This window comes from Dryobates pubescens, chromosome 5 (assembly GCF_014839835.1).
Source record: "Dryobates pubescens isolate bDryPub1 chromosome 5, bDryPub1.pri, whole genome shotgun sequence".
NCBI classification, from domain to species: domain Eukaryota; kingdom Metazoa; phylum Chordata; class Aves; order Piciformes; family Picidae; genus Dryobates; species Dryobates pubescens.
Window position 1 is genome coordinate 11,531,703 of NC_071616.1, and position 26,147 is coordinate 11,557,849.

At 40.9% G+C, this 26,147-nt stretch overlaps 1 protein-coding gene across 1 annotated transcript in view; it reads right to left on the minus strand.

The window, feature by feature from the left end:
• The window catches only part of RAD51B (RAD51 paralog B), a 396,338-nt gene extending 370,813 nt beyond the window's left edge, over window positions 1-25,525 (minus strand). Inside the window, exons 1-6 of the mRNA XM_009897215.2 lie at window positions 25,433-25,525; window positions 24,569-24,682; window positions 21,085-21,201; window positions 13,343-13,479; window positions 6,170-6,289; window positions 4,885-5,068 (exon numbers count right to left, since the gene is read on the minus strand). Of these exons, the coding sequence (XP_009895517.2) occupies window positions 4,885-5,068; window positions 6,170-6,289; window positions 13,343-13,479; window positions 21,085-21,201; window positions 24,569-24,682; window positions 25,433-25,516 (756 nt within the window). The 5' untranslated portion in view covers window positions 25,517-25,525. The remainder of the gene's footprint in view (window positions 1-4,884; window positions 5,069-6,169; window positions 6,290-13,342; window positions 13,480-21,084; window positions 21,202-24,568; window positions 24,683-25,432) is intronic.
• Between the last annotated feature and the right edge of the window lie 622 nt (window positions 25,526-26,147).

Sequence of the window (26,147 nt, forward strand, 5' to 3'; positions counted from 1 at the left end):
ATCAGTACTGATAAAAATTAAGTTTATTTTTTTAAAGAGAACATGTTTCTTCGGGGGGGGTGGGGGGGGGAGTATTACCTGTGGAAGTTATGAGTTTCTTAACTACTGTTAATTTATTTAGCATCACAAGTAAAAGCATTAGAGAATAACTACATATGGTTTGTCTTTCATTTGCACTATAAATCACAAGTGAGAGACGATAGTCTCTCCTTCTCAGCTATTTCATATTCTCAGGGGGGGGAAAAAAGAACAAAGATACTATTATACACTTGCTGGTAAAAATGATAACCAACATGCTTATGATAAATAACTAAGGTCACGTCACAAACCTAAGAACACATCCTAGAGAAAAATAAAGAGGACAGACAGTGTTGTAATTGAGGGATTTACAAAGCAAGTTTCATCTTCAGTGTCAATTTGACATTTGAAAGAATGCTTAAAGCAGTTTGGGTTTGCAACTGCCACTTTTAATGTAGTTTTCCATGGAGATGTCTAGCCAGCTTCACACGTTTTGTCAAGTACTAACAACCAGAAGACCAGGTTCTATAAATAACAATTTTTGTAAGTGAAGCAGTTAAATCTTAAGAATAATTGTAGCCATGCTGAGTTTTAGTTTTAGCTTTTCACTTAAATGGGAAACATCATTTCTCTCTTAACCAGCATCAACACTAAACTACATTTACTGACTGGCATTTAATAAATAGTTACCTATGTATAGGTTCCTAAGAATATGGAAAAAGGATAAGAAAGAAAATCCAAAGTGTATTCTGTTTTTTTATAAGGCTGAAGAAATGATGAAACTTGACAGGAAACACACAGGACTGATAACAGCATCAACACAGATTGTAACAGAAAACATTCAGATCCAAATGTTTTCAAGTACAACAGTCTAAAAGAGATAAATATAATGTAAACTTCTCATATAGTTTTAAATATTCAATGGATTTCAAAAATAAAATGCTGTTTGATTTATAGTCTAATTGTCCTTCTCAGTTGCTGGTAATTGGTTGAAACGAGGCAGTTAGATCAAAAGCAATCTTGGCAGGAAAAAAGTAGGTTTTGCTCATGGCTGTGTGAAGAGAAGGGGGGAAAAAGGATACTGCTACATAGTGCTTTATAGAGGAAAAAGCTTCAGTCACTGATCAGTCATCAATATGACTGCCAGGTGGCTTATCAGTAGACCAAAACTGATCCAAACTTTGTGCTGCCTCTTCCTCTCCAATCATTTAAAGAGCCAAGGATGAAACTGGGCTTACTGCTAAGTTAGGTGAAACAAGGGATCAAAACCAACCCCCCAAAAAAAAATAATTGGGCATCATATTTTGCTTTTTGAGAAACAACTTGTTTTACTGATGTCTGTAAGAAAACAAAGCTTTGTGCTTCCTTGTACTTTACCAAAAACATTAAAACCCAATAAACCCATTAACTGAAGCAAAATGTTGCAATCACGCCAACACTTCCGCTGGCTTCATTCAGTAGCTAAGACAGTGGCCATTCAATTAATAAGCTGGGGTTTATTTCTCATCTCAAGGTTTAATTTTGTAATTAATGCTAGTCCCTTTTGAACATCAAACTCGACACCCTGACACTGTGAATACACTCTCACAAACAGCCAAGAGAGTTTATAGTGCCAACAGAGAACTGAAGAACTGAGTTAAACTCATTTGAATTCTGGCATAATGTGGTAGGACAGGGCTGCCCCAAATTTATTCCTATGTGAACCCATTTCTTTGTCAGAAAACAGGAAAAAGAGGCCATTTAAAAATACTCAGTGACAAGAAGCTATTTATGTTTATTAATGCAACCAATGATTAATTAGTTCAGTAAGAAGACACTCTTACTTGAAGTCTGAACTTGCTTAATTCAGCTTCCACCCACAGCACTGTGGTATACCTTTGCCAGATGAAGAGAAGGTTGCTTTTATCAAATGCTCTTCCTCGAGTAGGTACATATTAACTAATACAGTGGCTAGGCTAAACAAAAGTAATAACTGTATCTCATAATTACTAAGACTCCTCTCCCACTTTCAAGGCTATTCTCTGAAAGCTGATTTTTTTTCACCATCCTCCCTGGCCTGTTAACACCAGATGTAGTGCTTCAGTAACAGTTACTGTTGAACAGGTAACACAACCTCCTTATTTCCAGTTCTCTTCCCTAACTACTCAAAGTTTTTCCACCAGACCTCTTACAGACAAAAGCACTGCCTTCAAGTTCAGCTCCTATCAGTCATCAACTTCAAATATTTTTCAATCTCTGAGTCTCCCTACTTGTTGCTCAACTCTGTATTTAGTTGCACTGACTCTATCATGAAATCAGTGTTACTTATTGTTTAACTTGCCCAATTTATTAGTCATCTGAATCACTCTGCAACCTTACTAATGTTCTTTTAGTCCCAAATTTATACACATTATTTTCCAGGTAAATAAAAACATCTGGAATAATTCCACCTTCCACCACAGTTATTTACAGTGAGAATCCTAAACACCCCCTAAACTCAGAGGAGGTTTAGGCTGGAAATTAGGAGGAAGTTTTACACAGAGAGAGTGATTGTCTATTGGAATGGGCTGCCCAAGGAGGTGGTGGAGTAACCATCACTGGAGGTGCTCAGGAGGAGACTTGACAGGGTGCTTGGTTGCATGGTTTAGTTGGTTGGGTGGTGTTGGATGATAGGTTGGACACGATCTTGAAGGTCTCTTCCAACCTGGTTTATTCTATTCTATTCAAGTAGCAGAGGCTAATGCAATGGCAAACATACCTCTGGTGTGCACCAACACTTGCAGATGCATAACAAATACTGATGTTGGATTTTGCATGTTACTCACACACAGCCTGACCTAGGGACCTATTTGCAAGAATCCAAATTTCTAGCTAAGGCCCTCCTAGAATTCTTGACTAATAGGAGTTGCTTCAGTATATTTTGTAACATAAAATTTAACAAATATCTTTGAAATGCTCTAGGACCAGCCAACAAACAACGTGTGTTTGAAGATGGCAATAAACAGAAATACAGTGGGATTTCCATTGTATAAATTGATAAGCCTAATCAATAGGTGCTTTAAAAAAAATAAAGTAGTCTTCCAATCTGTGTATTTACATGTAATCATATGGATCTTTAAAAGATTTTACTTAAATGGTAAGACATCTCACGGATCAATTAAAAAAGAGCTGGGAGCTGCGCACAAGATTCTGCCTAAAACCCAACAATTCCTTACCAAAGTGTTCAAAGTGTGAAACAAGGACAGACCAGCACAGCAGGCATCTATCACAAATGCCTCAAAGCAAACACCCTAGCTTTAAGGTAACAAATTTTTATACTTTCCAGTTTTACATTCTTCTTACATAGGATGAGTTAGGATTACAATTTCACGTTGTCCAACTCTAAGACTGTTGCACTATCCCTCTCACAGCAAGCAGGGTAGCAGCCTGCACTGTCAGAGGCTTCAACATTTTAGAGAAGGTGGAAGGGGGTGTCCAAAGGAAAAGAAAATAAGAGAAAAACAGTACCTTCCCATCTTCCCCCCTTTCTCAAAGAGCTACATAATATTTTCCAAAAATACTGGAGTGTACTGAGTTACACATATTTCTTTCCCAGCTTTTTAAAGCATTATAAACACTACTGGGTGCATCAACTTGAATAATGTATTTTGTACCTGGACTTTAAAGGCACTTTAAAGGATTTTAATCTTCTCAAAAGTGTCTAAAAATTATGCACAGCAAGAGGAAATCCATTCCTATTCAGAAGTTCCACACTTCCAAAATGTGTATTTCTGGTATGATAGTTGCTGTGACCCCAGGAAAGTCAGAGGGAAAAGTCCTCACCATTCTTGCTCAAGTTACTGCCACAGTTTCTCTCTTATGCTGGAATGCGGAGTAGATTACCTGTACTAGGAAATACAGCTGCCCAGTTTTTAAAAACTGGTTTTTAGATCTGTACAAGAACCAAGATTAAGAACCTTCCCATGAAGTGACTCACTCATGGCAACCCACAACTACCACAGAAGTAAGGATGGGCTTGGAGTAGTGGGTGAGTGGGCAGTGTTCTGCCAGGCTTCAGGGGGATGTGGCTCCAGAAGATATGCAGCTGAGCTCAGGGATGTGTTTTCAGCTGAAGCTCCATGAGAGCTGGCAGGCTCCTTGCTGGGGAAGGGAGCAACCAGTAGCCATTCCTCCTGCTGCTCAGACCCTTCTGTGGGCCACCACATCCCCTGTCTGGTTGTAGGAGTTGGAGGTGGGTTGTGTAAATTCCTTCAATTCTTATTAAGGTTGCAGATGAGGGAAGGTGAGGGCTTCAAAAGCATCTTGCACTGCAGCAGGGTTGGAACTAGATGATATTTAAGGTCCCTTCCAACCCAAGCCATTCTATGACTGAAGAGATTTTGATAGCAATCTGAGGCTCCAATGGGCCACATAACCCAAAGCAGGATCTCTCCAAAGGAGGTTTGGAAGAACCTGTAGTTAGTAATATTATACTGTATTACCCCTGGGTGAGTCATATAACAAAGGAACACACAGACATTTTATGCATCTTACATCTTCTAAAGCACTTCTCAATCAGCCCCATGCAGTCCCTGCAATGTGTCCATGTCTTCCTTTGTATTGTATGGGCAAGTCCACAAACAAGGATTTGCTGAGCTGTTACCTTCCTTTCTGCATGAATTAGCATACATGATCAGCCACAAACACCATTATCCTGCTTTAGAACATAAGGCCTTCCAAGATTCAGTCGCGGTCCCCCTGTTCCCCAGCTATTTTCCAACCAGTACCTGGTTTAAGATTCCTGCTAGAAACTTTTTCTGGTTTTCATCTTCCTGTCATTTTCACTACTTTCAGATTTTATAACTTGATACTGTGAGGTAACAATTTCAGAAAGGAGGAAGAACTTACTGGTATTGAGAACTCCTCCGCCAAATACTTCAACACTGATGCTCCTCTGGCCAAAAAGTTACTCCTCTCTGCCAGGTTGCCCTGGAGCTTTGTGTCAAACTCCTTTCTGACAACTGAAGCAACAGAGTCAATTATTACGAGTTTAACTTTCTTGGAAATAATTTCTTCTTCCAAAGACATAATCCTAGAAAAGCGAAAACAAAAAACATCTGGTCACTGATAACGGTTTTTACACAATAAAGCCATTTTATAATGCTGAAATTGTTCAGATAAAAGGTTTACTTCAATAAGCTGAAAGCCAGGCCTCTTCTTTTCCCCTCTCCCCACCAGACCACCTCAACTAGCATCTGCATGTATTGAAGAGATTTGGTAAGGAATCTGAGACTCCAACGGGCCACACAACCCAAACCAGAACCTCTGCAAAGGAGGTTTGGAAGAGCCTGTAGTTAGTAACATTATGCTGTATTACCCCAGAATGACAGACAGTAAGTTAAGTGGACATTGAAACTGTGCCTTTTTGCTCACAGTAGCACTGTCCCAGTTCCAACACCAGAATTCTTAGTGTCTTTATATGCAGAAGGTCAAACCCATTTCCTCCAAAGACTATGCCAAACCTAAGCCATTGATAGCATGCTAATAGCTGTTCTACAGTAAAGTTGCACTAGAGGAAGAAACTATTCTTTCACTAACTCTCCCACTAAGACAAAAAACCCCACAAGGTGATGCTAAAAATATAATTTCATTCATTCTTATTACAAAAGGTGTTCACAAATTAACATAAGAGAACAAACAACATGACAATGGTTGGACTTGATGATCTTTGAGGTCTCTTCCAGCCTTGGTGATACTGTGATACAATACAACACTGCCAAAACCAGCATTCAGGCTGATGGCTGTTAAAGGATGACTCCCTCCCACTGCTGGAAGTAAACTCTGCTTTGGAGGAGCAAACTCCTATTTCATAGAAAACAACTCTCATAGGAAACAGTCTCTCCACAACCCAAGACAAGACCTGTCACATAAACACTCCCTTTTAAAGGCTTACAGGGAGCAGATTATGTAGAACTCTCTGCCTATGAGAAATCAGAAAACACCACCTGAAATCAGTCATGTGCTATGAAATGAGAAGAGCACTGTCAGTTTTCTGTAGCAGTTTTACTCTGGAAAATCATGTTGTCATCAACATGAAAAGGCCTTAAAAATTTAATTACTCTTCATAAAAACAAGTATTGTTATAGAAAATCCAGACACAATGGGGTTTGGTTTTTAAACTGGAAATTAATACCTCTTCAGCACACTGCTACAGGTCAGCTCTTGGTACAGGTGAATGTTGCTGGTCATGCAGAAGAGCTTCTCATCCGAGTCAAAATAAGCAGGGAATCTGTTGCTGGCTATCTCGATCAACCTACAAAAAAAACCCAAAACAAACAAACAAATTTAAAAAAACACAACAGGAGACAAAACACTGCAAAAAGAATGTGGGATGAAACAACATGAAGCATTTACAAAGCAAATGTCTGAATGATAAGAAGATACCAAGTAATACTGGGAATCTCTCTCAAGGAAGAGGCCTATTTTAGCAGTCAGACTGAAATACTGGAAGTCAAAACAGTTAGGGCTTCTTCCCAGTGGCACTAGTATGCTAGGGAAAGGCCCCACCTGGAGTATTGAGTCCAGTTCTGCAGCCCCTATTACAAGAGGGATATCGACATGCTGGAAGGTGTCCGGAGAAGGGCCACGAGGATGATCAGAGGGCTGGAGCTCCTCTCCTGTGAGGACAGACTGAAGGAGTTGGGGCTGTTCAGTCTGGAGAAGAGAAGGCTCCAAAGTGACCTAATTGTGGCCTTCCAGTATCTGAAGGGGGCCTACAAGAAGGCTGGGGAGGGACTTCTCAGGATATCAGGTAGTGAGAGGACTAGGGGGAATGGAATGAAGCTGGAGGTGGGGAGATTCAGGCTGGACGTGAGGAGGAAGTTGTTCCCCATGAGAGTGGTGAAGCCCTGGAATGGGTTGTCCAGGGAGGTGGTTGAGGCCCCATCCCTAGAGGTGTTTAAGACCAGGCTGGACGAGGCTCTGGCCAGCCTGATCTAGTGTGGGGTGTCCCTGCCTGTGGCAGGGGGGTTGGAACTAGATGATCCTTGTGGTCCCTTCCAACCCTGACTGATACTATGATAATGTGTTTGTACAGCAAGAAACAGAACAGCTTATATCCTGTAGAAGGAAATGCAAAAGGCGATAGCTACTGAATGCAAAGTTCTTTGAGTAATGGTGTTGGATGATAGGTTGGACTCTATCTTGAAGGTCTTTTCCAACCTGGTTAATTCTACTCTATTCTACAAGAGGTTCTACTCAACAGCCAAGAATTATCCTACTTCAACTATTACATCTAAACTTTATTTCCATTTGAACAAATTCACCCTCCAACTCAAACCATCTTCCCCTTCCATCTTTACCAAGCAGTGAAATTATCACAGTATCACCAAGGATGGAAGAGATCTCAAAGATCATCAAGTCCAACCTATTACCCAAGACCTCATGTCTAGACCATGGCACAGAGTACCACATCCAATCCCCTCTTGAACACCTCCAGGGATGGTGACTCTACCACCTCCCTGGGCAGCACATTCCAATGGCGAATGACTCTCTCTGTGAAGCACTTTCTCCCCACCTCAAGCCTAAACTTCCCCCGGTGCAGCTTGAGACTGTGTCCTCTTGTTCTGGTGCTGGTTGCCTGGGAGAAGAGAACAACCCGTTCCTGGCTACAACCTCCCTTCAGGTAGTTGTAGAGAGCAATAAGGTCTCCCCTGGGCCTCCTCTTCTCCAGGCTAAACAACCCCAGCTCCCTCAGCCTCTCCGCATAGGGCTTGTGCTCAAGGCCTCTCACCAGCCTGTCACAACAGAACAAGCTCTTTAACAAGCTGGTTAGAATCAGTAGAACTGTTACAACATACCATCAACAGGGAAGCAGGACTGCAAAGAACAGCCCAGTTCAACTGCAAGTACTTATGACAGAAAGTACTTATGCAGAGAAAGTATGCCTGCCAGAGCAAAAGAAAAAGAAATTCCCTGACAATCTTTCCCTAAAGACAAGAACAAGATCATTTGGATGGGAGACTTTGACTGAAACCATTTCCATTGTGCCAGTTAACTCTTTGTAAAAAAGGGCTTTAAAAAAAAATCTTTTAAAAAAATTACACTTTTTAGAGTCTAACAACATTTTAAATGAAAATACAAAGTGAGCATTGTGTCACAAGGTGACTGTGGCTCCAGCTGCCAGGCAGCTACGACTGACCATCCATCCATTCAGACAGCATAGGCACAACTGGCAGGACTTGCCATAATGACACGACTCAGCAATCTAAGTGGCTGCTTCACTGATAGAACTGAAGGTAGAATTCCATGATCAAATATTCCCCACTACCTTATAAGCAAATTCAATGCCTTTCAAAACCTTGAATTACAATTGTTAATCATACCACTGTTTATTATCAGAGTAGATTAAGGAAGAGTATCAGATAACTAGTGATAAAGCCCTATGAGGAGAGGCTGAGGGAGCTGGGATTGTTTAGCCTGGAGAAGAGGAGGCTCAGGGGAGACCTCATTGCCCTCTACAACTACCTGAAAGGTGGTTGTAGCCAGGAAGGGGTTGATCTCTTCTCCCAGACAACCAGCACCAGAACAAGGGGACACAGTCTCAAGCTGCACCAGGGGAAGTTTAAGCTCAAGGTGAGGAGAAAGTTCTTCACTGAGTGAGTCATTTGTCATTGGAATGTGCTGCCTGGGGAGGTGGTGGAGTCACCGTCCCTGGAGGTGTTCAAGCGGGGATTGGATGTGGCACTTGGTGCCATGGTCTAGTCATGAGGTCTGTGGTGACAGGTTGGACTCAATGATCCTCGAGGTCTCTTCCAACTTTAGTGATACTGTGACCAAAGTCTGACCTTCTATACTGACACTGTGAACACCAAAAGAAGCCAGAGGAAGTTGGATATTTATTTTCTGTTGTCAAAACACTTTGATATTCAGAAACTGCTTTGAAGAAACCTCCAGCAAAGATAGAAAACTAAACAATTTTACTGATGGGAAGCTAACATTTTCAGTTAAATCAGAGTTCATACATAAAATCACTTAAGTGGTATACATTTTAGAGATGCTGACTGACTACAAACACTTCAGAAGTCAGTGGAAAGCAGTTCAACCCCTCTGAACTCTTTGATCCAAGTATTTTACTCAGAAACTTATAGCTACAAACTGAGCACTCATTCTTTTTCCAAAATGAGGACTTTTTAATAATAGATAAGAAACTTAATTGTTTGCATTTTAAGCAGACACATCCCAAGGCCTATAGCTGGAGAAGAGTGGCATCTAGTGGATGATAACTGTGGACACAACTTAATAGCAATATTGATGCTTGTTATTTAAGTCTCTTTCTGTAAAACCCATAATGTCACAGCTATTTCAGAAAAAAACAACTTTTAGTGGTTTTCATTTGGTTTAAACACAGAAACACTAAAGTTTGAACATTGATATTTGAACATTAAGGGCTCTGCAGAGGGACCTCGACCAACTGGACAGATGGGCAGAGTCCAACATGATGACATTCAACAAACCCAAGTGCCGGGTGCTGCACTTTGGCCACAGCAACCCCATGCAGAGCTACAGGCTGGGGTCAGAGTGGCTGGAGAGCTGCCAAACAGAGAGGGACCTGGGGGTGATGATTGACAGCTGCCTAAACTTGAGCCAGCAGTGTGCCCAGGTCACCAAGGCAGCCAATGGCATCCTGGCCTGCATTAGGAATAGTGTGGCCATCAGGAGCAGGGAAGTCATTGTGCCCCTGTACTCTGTGCTTAGGCCACACCTTGAGTCCTGTGTCCAGTTCTGGGCCCCTCAGTTTAGGAAGGACATTGAGACACTTGAATGTGTTCAGAGAAAGGCAGCGAGGCTGGGGAGAGGCCTTGAGCACAAGCCTTGTGAAGAGAGGCTGAGGGAGCTGGGATTGTTTAGCCTGGAGAAGAGGAGGCTCAGGGGAGACCTCATTGCTCTCTACAGCTACCTGAAGGGAGGTTGTAGCCAGGTGGGGGTTGGTCTCTTCTCTCTAGCAACCAGCACCAGAACAAGAAGACACTGTCTCAAGCTGCGCCAGGGGAGGTTTAGGCTCAAGGTTAGGAAGTTCTTCACAGAAAGAGTGACTGGCCATCAGAATGGGCTGCCCAGGGAGGTGGTGGAGTCACCATCACTGGAAGTGTTTCAAATGAGACTGGATGAGGCACTTGGTGCCATGGTTTAGCTGATTAGATGGTGTTGGGTGATAGGCTGGACTTGATGATCTTAAAGGTCTTTTCTAACCTGGTTAATTCTATTCTATTTTTTACTTTAAGTAAGTCTATGTGTTGAGTTAACAACAGGCTATAGTTGAACTTAATTACTACAGAACTGCTAGCCATTTTGATTTCCATACTTACACCATTCCATCTACCCAGACTGGTGTCCATGTTCTAACAAGCTGAAGGATGGACACCATCTACACTTTTACAGCTTTCTCTTACATGAGAAAAAAAAAAAATTATGTAAATCACAGAAATCATATCTCAGTTCTCATCACTCTTCTCAGCATTACTATTAGACTGAACTAAACTGTCATGTCTAGAGAATAAACAATAAGTCTAGAAAAGTTTGTGGAAGCAAAAAGCTGCCTGCCCTGAAGTCAGACCTGCCAGGCAGACTGAGAAAAAAGAAATGCCTGTCATCAAAAGAAACAGAATTAACCAGCTTTATGTACTATCCTTCTAGAAGCAGCACAGCATTGCAGCCCATACAACAGCTGCCACTCAGCAAATCTCAGCCCTAAAAAGCAGCAAGGGTACAAACACTCTTCCCCAGCTTTCTGTAGAGACTTTGGAGTTTTAAATAAAACCAGTAGTGACAGCTAAATGTCTCCATTAACATCTTTAAAGTAAGTTGCTATTAAATGGATATTTGCCCCTTTATCTGTGTTTAGAACAACTAAAACAACAAGCAAAGTCTCTTCTATTTGCCATTTATACAGGATTATAGAATCAAAAGATAATTCAAGTTAGAAACAGAACTCAGGAAACATCCAGGCCAACGTCCTGCTCAAAGCACAAAGTCACAAAGTCAGAACTATTTACTTGAGGTTTTAGCTAGTGATATTTTGGAAGCCTTCAATGATGGAAGCAGCACAACCTCTCTGGGCAATCTTTTTCCAATTCCTGACTGTCCTTAATGGTGAAAAGCCTTCTGCATGTAACAGCACAGAAGGGGATTTCAATATATGCCTGCTTTCCCCTTGCCACTCACCACTGTGCTATCTTCTTGATGGCCTTCTGCCACAGGTTGAGACTTAGGCCTTTAAAAAAAAACAAACCCAAACCAGAGTGCAAGCCTCCAGAGGCCAAAGACAGTGCAGAGTGGACAGGAAATTGTCATCTTTTGGTATTTTATTCCCATAATTCTGTTACCTTACTCTAAGATAGCAGCAGAACCAGCTCTTTCCACTTTCCTCCCTCCTGTGTCCTGGTATTTTTCGTGTGCAATCCTGGCCTAGGCATGGGGGTGTAGCACAGCCTTGATGGGCCTCAGAAAGGGGAAGCAAGGGAAAGGCAGTTCAAGCCTGACCAGCTCTGAACTAGGCCTAGCAATGGCAGGGCAAAAAGAGTGCTGGGGCTTATGGCAAACCTCAGGTCGGGGGAGAAAAGAAGTACTGGGTTTTTGGTCTGCTTTGGAGAAGGTTTTGGCTTGTCAGATTTTTGTGTATTTTATATGCATTTGCACTGCTTTGTGTTGTAGTTTGTTTTTCACATCCACTTCTCCTTTCCTTTAGCATTTCTTCTAAGCAACAAGTGTTAACTTATGCTTTTTTGTTTACTACCTACAACTCAGGGACTTGAAATAAAAACTAAGTGGTACATTAGAATGGAGCATGGTAATTTGCATGGCCATACTTGAAGCTTTTCTTCTTTGATATATTACACTTCCAGTTTGAAGTAATTCAAACCTCTGTGAAATTAACTCAACAAAACCAGAGTTAGAAAGCCCACCTTCTTATCCATAGCCTTAAATGATTAAGCAATGCAAATACGCTTGCTTTGATATTGCAGATTCAGTCCATGATTATAACTGATACATAAGTTATTTCAACTAACCATTTTCTGTCCATTTTTCTACAAAAACAAGGATGAGACTAATATACTTCATGTCTTCCAACACACCCTTAATATCTTTTAAACTAATTCCAAACAGTGACAAAGGAATAGACATCTCAAAACCATTTAATTTTCATCTTTTAGAAGAGTTGGTAGCCAATGAAAGTAAATCAGACTTCCCTTAAATGAAATGCAGCAGAACTATTTCATTAATTAATCTGTCAGTTAAAATGGGAAGAGTGGGAACCCACACGTTCATACATCTGTAACTCTCAAGCACATTCAGCATACAGTGTCTCCTGTTCATTCAGCAATGAGAAGATACTGTGACAGCTGAGCAGTTTCAGTCACATGGGCAAAGGAGGAGATATTTGAAGAACCAGGAATTTTAAAAAGATAAGAGAACACAGTACTGTGTCATCACTGAGGATATAGGACAGATGCAAGGTGACTGCAGGAGGAAATCAGAAGTTCAGGAGCAAAAGCAGGGGACCCACTAAGCAGAAACAGGACAGAAACCTGAAGGAGTACTGGTTATGAAAGTTCCGCTGTTCACAGAAAAATCTCCACTTCCTTTGTACTCACAACGCTTGGCCTTTTACGTCCTCAAAACTCTCCTGCTAACTCCACAAACTAAACTGCACAAAGATTTCCGACAGGGACTGTTAAAACCATTTCTAAATAAGAGTGCACCACTCACTTTGTCATACCACAATTGGAATCTGCAACATCATAAAAAATCACAGTATCACAGTACAGGTTGGAAGAGACCCCAAGGATCATCGAGTCCAACCTGTCTCAGTAGACCTCACGACTAGACCATGGCACCAAGTGCCACGTCCAATCCCCTCTTGAACACCTCCAGGGACGGTGACTCCACCACCTCCCTGGGCAGCACATTCCAATGATGAACAACTCGCTCAGTGAAGAACTTTCCCCTCACTTCGAATCTAAACCTCCCCTGGCGCAACTTGAGACTGTGTCCCCTTGTTCTGATGCTGGTTGCCTGGGAGAAGAGACCAACCCCTTCCTGGCTACAACCTCCCTTCAGGTAGTTGTAGAGGGCAACGTGGTCACCCCTGATCCTCTCTTCTCCAGGCAAAATAATGGTTTGCTTACCCTCCTAATATTAATTTCATCATCTATGGAATAATTGTATGTATCAGATGAACACTGAACAACTACTGCCAGTACTTACTTTATAAGTGTGTCATTATTGCTCAGAAAATACATGAAGGTTCTAAGGTAAAAGGTGCTAAAACAGTTTTAAGTGTGTCTTTTAGAATTTTGCATCTTACCTTTCAGCACTGAATGCAGACTCTGTGTCAATGTATATAACAGCCCCATCTAGTCCTCCCATGCTTACAGGGAGCGTAGCCAGAACACTCAGCATAATGCACAACTGAGTTTTGCCACAACCTGGTGGGCCAGTTATCTGGAAGAAAAAAAAATAAATGAGAAAAAAAGAGTAACAAAGGAGACAGTCACAAAAAGATAGAATGCAGCCCACAGAGCATCACTTCCAGTTACTTTGGGATCTGCACCTTGCAGCGAAACTCATTCAGGGCATGAACAGTTTCTCTTCCGACAGAGCATTATGCTTGTACTTTATCTGACATCCTTTATTACATCTCCTATTGAGGTCACCTACTGTCACCCTTCTTTTACTCAATCTTCCCTAGAGCAACACCTAGTTCTCTTCCATCTCCTCTGTGATATCTTCTAAAATGGAGCAGAATTAGAAGAGTCACAGTTGACATTAATGTGAATGAATGACATCAATGATCTTCAGAGCTGAAAACAAAGTTTAGACTTGTTCACAGATGTAGATGACTGCTTAGGAATTATCATTGCCTTGGTTACAACCAGGTCCTCCTTGACAATCACAAGTATAATTGCATATATCCTGTAAAGACTGAATGTTCAGTATGAACCACATATTGACATAAGACAGATTATCTGCCCCAGAGACTACACTTTATGTGTGTTTTGTCATTGGTGTTACCTCCCCACTATCACATTTCAACATGAACACCATTTAATGACCCAGATTTGCTTGCCAATTTTAAGCTTTCACCTGCACTTGCTGAAAGCCTGCTGCAGTTAAGCAGCTCTTCAAAGTGAGCATGCTCAACTTGTATGATACAGTTCCAGTATGGTTTTCATCCAAGAGAAAACCCACAAGGATCAAAAGAATACATTGTCTGATGAGATCCCCAGTTTGAGAGCAAGATTTTTCTACTGGAGATGGCAGTATGCTGTTCTTTATCCACTGCAGATCTTGCAGAGATTGCAAATGAATGCTGGCTTCTGTGTTCAGAGAATCATACATTCATTATTGCTACAGTGGGTCTTTAAATACAATATTACATTGTCACTGCTTCTGGGATGGCAGATAATTACATCTTAAATACTGAGAGCTGAAAAAGAGCACATACAAAGCTGAAGTGACTTCAGGCACTAAAATCAGAGTGATAACGGGTTCATTTTGTTGCTAGTTGAGACTACATAAAAGTAAGCCTCTGTGAGGAAGTTAAGCTGCAAAACGAAGCACACCTCTTCAAAACATCTTGTATTGCCAAAACAAAGGCTTAAATATAGAGCTGTTTAAAAAAAGAAACCTTACAATAGCCAGACACTCAAAATCAAACTGACTCTTGAGCCTGAAAATGCACAGTATTTTGTCTTAAGTGCAAACACTCTTTCATCACAATACACTATAGTATTGCTAGGGGTCAAGCACGACTTGAAGCACAGAACATTTACAGGAGAATTACTGAGGGATAGCTTTAGCTACTGTCACACATTAGTTACTGTAAACAGTTGGTTAAAAATCTCTCTAATCACTTTCATCTTTAAGCAAAGCCTGAGAGCCAAGCTGTATCAGTCAATCTACTTGAAGCTTTAATGCAAGAGAAGCATTAGATGATTTTGGCTTAGAAGCACACACTGCATTTAGTGAATTATAGATCAGAAATCAGTCATCCTTGTGCAATTACCTGTCCCACATCCAGTGTACTTAAATTGCAAAATACCATATCAACAATAGCTGCCACATTTTAATATGAATGCCAAGCATATATAAAAATTCAAAAAGCAATACATAGTCCTTAGACTGTGATAGCCAAGGAACCTCATCAACCTTTTTTAGTTAAAAAGACGACTTGAAATTAATTAGGAGAGGGGACAAACCCAGTTGTTAAACTAAAATGTTTGGACAACTACGAGGAGACCTCATATAAACACCTGTATCATAGTATCAGTCAGGGTTGGAAGGGACCACAAGGATCATCTAGTTCCAACCCCCCTGCCATGGGCAGGGATACCCCACACTAGACCTGCTCTTAAACACCTCCAGGGACAGGGCCCCAACCACCTCCCTGGACAACCCATTCCAGGGCTTCACCACTCTCATGGTGAAGAGCTTCCTCCTCATATCCAGCTTGAACCTCCCCACCTCCAGCTTCATTGCATTCCCCCTAGTCCTATCACTACCTGACATCCTGAGAAGTCCTGTAGTTACAGCCTTGCCCAGGAGGTGCATTGGAATCAGCATTTATTTCAAGTGGCTGATGGAGGTTCTAATTCAGCAGAGATGCTGTAAAAATGTCTGAGGATATTAGAATCATATCAAAGGAAGTCAGGGAGCTAGTACAAGAAATTAAACCAAAGGAGCAAGAGATAATTTCTATTCCCAGAGACAACACCACTTCCATCTTATACCAGCATACCTTTAAAGGGCATTAAAACACGATTTTAAAGGATCCACAGTGAAGAACTTTAAAGAACTACCACAGCTTATTGTAGTTACCACACGTACAGCAAGTGTTTAACTATACCATCTTAGTTAAAAACAAAAATTCATTTCTCCAGTAATTTCAAATGCCTGCAAAAAGCTTGATTAGTTGAGTTTAGTCAACCTTTGCTATGAAACAAAAGCATATAAGAAAAAAATAATGAAGTTTATAAAATAATCAAGGAAGGGGTTGGTCTCTTCTCCCAGGCAACCAGCACCAGAACAAGGGGACACAGTCTCAAGCTGCACCAGGGGAGGTTTAGACTCAAGGTGAGGAGAAAGTTCTTCACTAAGAGAGCAGTTAGCCATTGGAATGTGCTGCCCAGAGAGGTGGTGGAGTCACCATCCCTGGAGGTGTTCAAGAGGGGAGTGGACGTGGCACTTGGTGCCATGGTCTAGTCATGAGGTCTGTAGTGACAGGTTGGACTTGATGATCCTCGAGGTCTCTTCCAACCTTAGTGATACTGCAATATCCAGACAGAAATGTGAAGACTACAACAGTTTAATTTTTCTCTGCTTAATAAAATACAGTTCTATTTTTCAATAAGCTATATGTTATTTTCTCTGGCACGTCTGTAGGGTTTGGATGAAACCTCAAGGAGCTAATTCTTCTTCAGTTACCAGGAGATTAAACTCTTCAATATTCATGAAGTCATTACTTTAATTTTTCCTCAGAGTAGCTGGCCAAAAGCTGCAACATCTGACCACAAAATTTAAGCTACCGTTTAATTCCCAACGTAAAACCTAACAGTGGTTTGGGGGGGGAGAAAAATGGCTCAAGACAACATAATGCAATTCAAAGCCCTCTGACACTCAAAAAATCAAACAGCTTTGGCTGTAGAAGATACAACCACAACTCTTAACCCCATGGCTCATGTATTCAAATTCTAAGTTTCCAACCACCCTCACTGCTGAACAGGAAGACAATGATTTAGCCATACCAGTCAGGAAGCAAACACTGCACAAAACATACTATTGAAGAGAAATCCTCTGAGACTTTGAATATCTGCCTTATGATAAAAATACTGAAGGGCAATCTACTGGACAGCCATCCTCCACTAAGTTGCAAAAGACCAAATTAAAATGATTTCAGTTCCAAAATCGGTTTACTGCAAAAAGAACATGACCTGACAGTGCTCACAAGCTGCAGGACAACATCAAAGCAGCAGCAGCAGACACTTAGTAGCTTTCACCTAACAACCATGCTGAATTGCAGTTGCAGTGCCACCAACCTTTGAAACTACTTCAGACGTCATGACTCTTGCAAAAATGCTTTGTAAAAACATCTCCAGAACCAAGTTTTAAATGAGAAATTTAGTTTCTGCACAGTTAATTGTTCTCTGCCTTTACATGTGCTGAGAAACTGCTAGATATGTGCCCTAATTGCTTTCTACACCTAATACCTAGAAGGCAAATAAACGTAATACACTTTTTTTTTTAAGACATCTCCAGTCTCTCAAATTAGTTTTCTAATTTCTGGAGCCTACCTAGTTGTCTCTAGAATACTGCTGATGAAATAGTTATTACTGTCAATCTAGCATGAGGGTCCAACCAAGTCCAAGGTATTGGTGGAAGAGCATAGTTGGTGAGGGGCTTGGAACACAAGCACTATGAGGAGAGGCTGAGGGAGCTGGGGTTGCTTAGCCTGGAGAAGACTCAGAGGTGACCTTATTGCTCTCTACAACAACCTTAAGGGAGGTTGTGGACAGGCAGAGGTTGGTCTCTTCTCTCAGGCAACCAGCACCAGAACAAGAGAACACAGTCTCAGGCTGCACCAGGGGAGGTTTAGGCTGGAGGTTAGGAGGAAGTTTTACAAAGAGTGATTACCCATTGGAATGGGCTGCCCGAGGAGGTGGTGGAGTCACCATCACTGGAGGTGTTTAGGAGGAGACTTGATAGGGTGCTTGGTTGCATGGTTTAGTTGATTAGATGATGTTGGATGATAGGTTGGATGTGATGATCTTGAAGGTCTCTTCCAACCTAGTTTATTCTATTCTACAGTGCTTGCAGTCCTGGTCTCATCCACTAGATGTCTTGCAGAGACTTAAGCTTATCTTAGTCACTTAGTGAGATCACCTATTGAACCACCACCAGGTAGATCTCTGCATTTTTAACCAGAATACAAAAAAGCTTAACGTTCAACAGTTTTTGGCATTTTTTTTCAGAAGACAACTTAGTGTCACACCTTTCCTGGTGCAGTGCACTTCATTTGCAATCAGACAGAAGTTCAACCTGTCTGAACATACTCATTTCCCCCAGCTACTTTCAAATACACAGATTCATATGGAATATGATCACTCTTAAAACAGCATTTAGCAAGTTTCCCAGACTTTCTCATGTTTAAAGAGATAACTATTTTAAGGAAACAATTAAAAACTTGAATGTTGTGTTAATCAGCCAAGCTGAGAAGTATTACAAAGTATACAGCTCTGGAAAACTAAGCACTTTCATTTACATCTTGAAGAGCATTATTTTACACCATCTCAGGAAAACTGTATCTGACATTCATGTTTTGAGATCAACTGCTTGCAGAAGGTCTGATCCATTTTTTTATAGTAAGTTGGCAACAAAACTAGGCCTAAATATGGAATAGAATAGACCAGGTTGGAAAAGACCTTCAAGATCATCACGTCCAACCTATCATCCAACACCACCTAATCAACTAAACCACGCAACCAAGCACCCTATCAAGTCTCCTCCTGAACACCTCCAGTGATGGTGACTCCATCACCTCCCCGGGCAGCACATTCCAATGGGTAATCACTCTCTCTGTATAGAGCTTCTTCCTAACCTCCAGCCTAAACTTCCCTTGATGTAGCTTGAGACTGTGTCCTCTTGTTCTGGTGCTGGTTGCCTGGGAGAAGAGACCAACCTCCACTTGTCTACAACCCCCCTTAAGGTCGTTGTAGAGAGCAGCAAGGTCACCCCTAAGTCTCCTCTTCTCCAGGCTAAGCAACCCCAGCTCCCTCAGCCTCTCCTCATAGGGCTTGTGTTCCAAGCCCCTCACCAACTTTGTTGCCCTTCTCTGGACACATTCCAGCAAGTCAACATCCTTCCTAAACTGAGGGGCCCAGAACTAGACACAGTACTCAAGGTGTGGCCTAACCAGTGCAGTGTACAGGGGCAGAATGACCTCCCTGGATATGAAGAAAATACTAATCCTGACAGCTGGATGAAGTTCATGGATGGGTTTTGACAAATGCATGAAGACCTGAATGGTGTATATTCCTGTACATCTCGTACCAAGAGAAATACTCAGTGTTTAAAAAGCAATATCCACTCATTACATACACATTTACCAGAGCAGAGTTTGTTATGGTCTAAACTCAGTGCTGCTTAAACACCAATGTGTTTTTTTCCCCACAGATTTCATACATGATTTCTATCTCAAAACCAATCTGATTACAGGATGTGGGGGAAAATGCATTTTCCTCACAGTAAGGTTTTTATAACTTCTCACTTCTACTCCTCTGCTGTGGCAATCTGCCACAGTAGACAAAGAAAAGCACTTGGTAAGGACTGTTACAGCGTTCAAGGAAATAAATTGGTTTCAACCCATCTAGATTCAGAGTGTGAGGCACGCAGTATATATTTTTCCACTTGTTTCAAGTGTGTGGCTGAGTTCTGAACTTTAAGGTGGCAAATGTTGCCACACACCACGAAACTAATGTCCTTCTATCTCTGGATTTGGTCTCTGCTGAGGGCCTACAATGATGGCATGGGAAGAACAGGACACACATATTGATGCCCCTACCAATATGTGCCATTTCCCTATTTCTGGCTTAGCAAATTCTTAAGTCAGATTGCATCTTTGTATTTCTAGAATACTCAATGTCTCCCAGGAGCAACTATACCACAAATCCTGTCTTACCAGATTATAGAAGCTATGCAAGTTACTATCACTTTCTGTGAGGTGGTAAGAGAAATCCAGGTAGTAGAAGATGAAGTAGTCCCACATACTTAAAAGAAAATTCTAAGAAAAGAAGCAGCATTGCATCCAAAGTTGATAGTGTGCCAGTTACAGACAGAGATGCAATTTCAAGTGCTGCAATGTAGGCATATAAGACAGGCCTTCATTACAGTCCCTTTTAGAAGAATGCATTATATGTTTATTGCATAAATTAGTTACATTTAGATATAAAAGCTGTGGAAAGTCATTCTCATGTCTGTATGAGTCACATTTTTGCCCTACTTGCTTACTGCACCTTCATAAAAAATAATGACTTGAGGTAAAGTCAGTACTGAAATAAACTCCCAGTTCATGGAATGGTTTGGGTTGGAAGGGACCTTAAAGACCATGTAGTTCCAACCCCCCACCATGTGCAGGGACACCTTCAACTAGACCAGGGTGCTCAAGGCCTCATCCACTCTAGCCTTGAACATCTCCAGGGAGAGTGTAGCCATGACCTCCCTGGACAACCTGTTTCAGCATCTCACTACCCTCAACTGCAAGGAATTTCTTCCTAATACCCAGCCTACATCTGTCCTCCTGAAGCTTCAGTCCACTCCCTCTCATCCTAGCACTACAAGCCTTTGTAAAAAGCTCTTCCCCAGCTTTCTTGTAGGTCCCATTCAGATACTGGAAGGCTGCTATAAGGTCTCCCTGCAGACACCTTTTCTCCAGGCTGAACAGCCTCAACTCTCTTCCCCATAGGGGAGGTTCTCCAGCATTCTGATCATCTTCAGGGCCCCCCCCTGGACCTACCCCAGCAGATCCATGTCCCTCTTATGCTGGGGGCTTCAGAACTGAATGCAGTACTCCAGGTGGGGTGTCATGAGAGCTAAGTAGAGGGGAAAAATCACTTCTCTTGTCCTGCTGGTCACATTTCTTTTGAAAGATACAGCCCAGGATACAGCACCTTGTGTTCTGACCATGAAATCACACTGCAACATTCCCACGGTAAAAGCCACTCAATAATTCTCCCATATTTCCTAAGAACATTCTCACTTTTTTTCAAAGGAAAACAGGGTCACCAAACTTTTTAATTCCTGCATTTTCTTACTTAACCAACATGCTGGGAAAACAAAAATAGTAACTGTGGGAAAAAAAAAACATAACATAAAACCCAAACAAACAACAAAACTACACTAAAGTGTAGCCTCTACTAATTAAAAATAGTACTTCTCACCCAAAATTTGTGTGTTTTGTATTTAAAACTCCTGACACAAGACAATCCAACCTATCTGTGGCTTTTATTTTTAGGTGTGATGCACAACTGCAGTAAAACATATCAAACAAGTTACCTCTGTAAGGGATCCACAGGACACTCCACCGTGCAAGACTTTATCCAAACCATGAAGCGTGGTGGACAAAAAGGCTGAAGAAGGATTGCCAGCCTTCCTCAGTTTCATTTCATATGCCTATAAATGGAAGGGAAAAAAAAAACATCCACAGAAATTGGAAAATGTTTTTTTCTCCAATGGAAATACAGAATATCTTGCATTTGCTTTCATCAACCTGGAAGGGCTTAACACTTGCCAGTGTACAAACTACTTCCCTCTTCAACTATGGAACTCTAAGGTCAGTCTTTGTCACATTTATATCCCATTTATAGCTCACAGAGTACAGGTAGAAGTTTGTTGCATCTTCTTCACCACAATATTAGATTAGACATTAATCATGTGTTAAGGGTTTTCTCTGCTCCTATTCAGTAAGGCTTGCATTCAACCCATAAAACTACTTAATGCTGTATGTATTAACCAACAGAGAACACGCATGAATCCCTAAACCAAGAACACCCTAGCCAACATGTGACCAATTTGAAACCACCTGGATTGAAGGAAAGGTTTGCTAAAGATTTCCAAGTGCTTGAATAAGCCTGGGCTGATTTTGTAGCCATTCATAGTTTTCCACTTCTGTGAGGAAGACTAGTCAAGAAGACAGGACAGGTGAAGAAACGAAAATAGTTGGAATTGCTAGCTCCTCCACTGACTAGAAGAACTGGTCCAAGATCAGAACTCCAGCTCACAAAAATTATTTCTTGTTTGATTTAAGCTGATTCCCCAAATGAAAAGAACAAAGTAGAGATGCCAATTTGGAAATATGAAAACACATTTCCAAAAGACACAGGTCTTGCTTACACCTGGCAGACACCCGATTAAAACTGACACTTCCTCAACCACTGAGCACCCCGAGGATCACAAGTTTGATTTTTAAAAGGAACAGTCCAAGATCTAAAGGTTGTTGCTCTAGCCACAGGTAAGAGTTTGCAGAGCTTCAGACTCCTGGCCCAACAAGAGAGATTCTCAAAGCCCTATCACAGCATACTGCCATCACCTGCCAAGTTTGACCACTCCAGAAGAACAGATTTCTCTGTCCCTGTGAGAAATGCAAGCATAAGACTTATCCCAACCTTATGACAGTCTGATGGGAATATGGCATACTGTGGAAGAACTTCTACAGGAATCATAATATTGGCCTCGATGGTCTTAAAGGTTTTTTCCAACCAAAACAATTCTGTGATTAACTGAGTAAGTAACTACATTGAAGCCTAGATGGTTTTGGTACATACTTCTTGGGCTAAGTGAACATTTTTTTGCTGGGGTTGGTCAGAAAAGTTTCTAGCTAGTTCTACCAGCAAGCTAAGGTAAGACATCTTATATCTTCCTTTTTTATGCTGCAATTCTCTTCTTGTGACAGGAAGCATATCAGAATATTTGAAACTTATTCAGACCATCCCTGCTCTTCAGTTCTACTGAGAAAAAACAGAGAACAGCTCTCAACACACAGAACAGGCCAATGCAAAAACCCAGCAAATTTCACCTCACCCCAACGGATCGGAGTTTAGGCTCAGACTCGCTTTAACAGTGAATATATGCACTGCTGAAGAAGGATTTGCAGCATATTTTAATTTAATCATTTGTTTGTTTAACCTCTGACAGGGCAAACCCTGCAGACTGGAAGCAAACCCTGTAGATCATGGAAACAATAGTCTAGCTTCCTGCCTAACATGGACTATAAATTTTTACCCAGTGATTTCTGCATTAAACTCACTAAATTAGAGCCAAGCTAGACTGTCTTTCAGGAAAAAAATAAACCAAACATTCAATTGGTAGATCAGAAGTCCAAGTGAATGAAAAACTACCACATCCTTAGACAATGCTTCCCAACAATAGCTTAGAGATTTTCTTATTACTTCCAATTTCAGGGATTTGGTTTCAAATGTATCACTAGATCTTGTTCAGTTTTTCAGTTCACCTAGACTCTAGAGGCCTCTAATATAATTTATCTTTTTCTATTCAACATGTAATGTGATCAAGTCACCCCTTAACTAGCTTCCTCTCTGATAAGCTCAGTAGGTTTCACTCAGTAATTTACACTGCAAGGCAAGATATACAGTAAAACTAATTTCTGTAAAACTTGGCATACTCTCACTTTTTCCTGCCAATGCTTCCAATGATGTATCTGGAAAGTATTTTTCCTTGATTTGTAATGCCTGTTGTTTATTTATTTGTTTTTACACAAAGACACTGTCAAACCTTCTTGCTACATCAGCCATGTTACATCAGTCACGCTGATGTGAAGTCCATTTGAAAGCCTGTGTTTGCAAAAATTCAATCCACATCCCCTAAAAGCATCCTCTGCTTCTGAAATACAACTCTGTAGTGTACACACTTACAGAGCTGTACACACTTACAACAGCCCTTGATAACTATTGTCTGATGAACTTCAGTATCTGCCAAGCTTCTCAGCAAAGGAATTTGACTGAATAGTGATGCATGGATGACAGGCAAAAGCAGATACAAGAATTCTACTCAAAACTTCCATCTGTCTTCAGTGTAACAGTTATTGATGGAAAACTAGAAATTAGCTAGGCTTTAATCCATTTTTAAGATGCAGCTGGACAGGGTGATGGGCCATGCTTTTCCCAGATAAGGTTGGACCATGATGACCCTTGAGGTGCACTGGACCTTGAGGTCCATGATGATCCCTTCCAATCTAATAATCTGTAAATCTATGATATTAATTCTGCATGTTAACAACCTTAATATACTATGTTTCTGAATTCAAAGTTTCACATACTGCTACAATTACTATGCCAATTACACATAATAAACTTTGACATGCCATCTTTTCTCCTTTTTTTTTCCCCCAGGAAAAATAAGCTGCATTGACACAGGTCAGAAGCGTCCATTTTCTCTCTTTTCCACAAGATACCACTTCAACCATCTTTTCACCTGAATTAAAAAAAACCCAAAACCTAGCCACTACAGGTGCAGCTACCACCTGCTTCCTTCTTCCACTCTCCCCAAGTAGGCTACCTGTAGCCTAAACCATACTACAGCTCATTTACATGGACAGAAAAATTCCTGAAGAAATCACTTTCAGGATCACTTAACTTCCAGGCACCAATTTTATGTCTAAGACAAATTTAAACTGAAATTCTTATTCTTTGCTTCTATTAAACAATGGTGGTTGGGTGTTTTTTCATTTTCAGGGCCCAAACTAAAGGTAATTTGTATATGCTAGACTGTAAGAGAAAATGTCATATTTCCCTACTGCTCTCAGAGGCAGTTCTCCAAGCCTAAACAACCCCTTGAGGCTACAATGCCTAATAAAAGTCATTGCATCAAATTAAAGTGCATAAGAGATCTAAAATTTTAAATACAAGTATTTTCATTGTGCGAAGTGAGGCATCCAAGCCTCCTGGGTAAAAATATATTGCCACTATTTAGCTTTTTCCCCCACATACTGTATCAAAACCACAATCAACACAAGCATACTTACAGTCTGCATTTTGGGAGCACAAGCTCGACTGACTTGACAAAGAAGCTTCTGCACATCATAGTAGCTCTGTCCTGTCACTTTCATTAGTTCCAAGAGGGAAAGACATAAAAAGTCCTGAAAGATGACAGAACAGTTCAGAGGAACCTAGAAATCAAGACTGAGGACTAACCTGATGCAATTTATACATGTATACAATTAGTATACATGTCCCAGGTTTACCATCTGCACCATGTTGTACAGCATTGTGCTATACTCCTACCTTTCTCTGACACCAATATATTAAAAGAAGTTGTATTTTAAAGGCCACAGACTCAATATACCAAACATTACAGAACTGTTTAATAGTCCCAAAGTCTACTGACATTGAAAAACATTGAAAATGTATCATGTCTTCTAAACTGCAGTCCTAGGACTAGATTCTCTATTTATGATGTGCACTACTGAACTCTACAGGGCCTCTCAGCTCTCTTCAGGCACTCACAAGAACAACTTCAGAACGTACTGCTGAATCAACTCATAACTGACAGTGTAACCACCACAGCACCTTCAAATGATAGATACATGTGTTTTTGTGAAGTGTTCACAACTTTATGTCTTACTCTGTACAAGTAGCAGCTGCACACCCCTGATGAAATAAAGCATCTTCAGGACTTTTGGAAGTGCAGGTAGCAAGCACATACAAGTTTCAATGTCTTAGTTAGGCATATGCTGTTTTAAAGATGTATTTTCACAAGGGAGCAGGCCAGATGGGCCTGAAGTGTTCCCAACTTTAAAAAAAGTAAAGCTCCCCAGATATTAAACTAGAAAAAAAATTAACACCCACTCCCAAAAAAATACCCCTCACAAATAGAAAATAACTCTCACCTGACAGGTAGTGATCTGATGGCGACTCAGCCTTTCACACAGCTCCTCAGACAACTTTGCTCTTCTCAGTTTCTTAGCAGCCATGATCCCCAATCTACAGGGTAAACAAAAAGAAAATTTGAAAGATACTCAGAATATGACTATGCAGACAATTACACTCCTTACTAAAGAACAGGGAACACCAGTGTGTGTGTATACATACAGAAAAAGTCAATGTCTGTATCAAATCAAATTATACTACCACTCTGAAAGCAGTTATGCTAAATATTGACCATATATAAGATCATACAAATAAGAACCAAAGAATCAGCATTGTTTATAGGAGAGATGTTTCTGGGGCATATGAAAAATGGAAATTACCCAGTGGTGAACTGAACAAGAACTCTTCATGACCTACTACACTAGTAAGGAATAAGGTTATCTTTGGATGCCTGAACACAAATTGTAATCGCAGTCAGACATTAGCACTAGAATATATACTGCTAGAACACAACATTGGTTTCTGGTGAGCCAGAATTTGTGACAGATATTACAAGAACAGGAAAGACCTACAAAGGAGACATCAGGGAGCCTGAAGGGCTGGAATGATACTTTAGCATGCAAGACTCAAGATGGTCCGACTAGCCAAACCCATCTAACATTCTATTTAACAATTTACAAAACAAACACTTAAAGTTCCATAGCTCAAACTAAGTTTAAGCATATGAGGATGAAA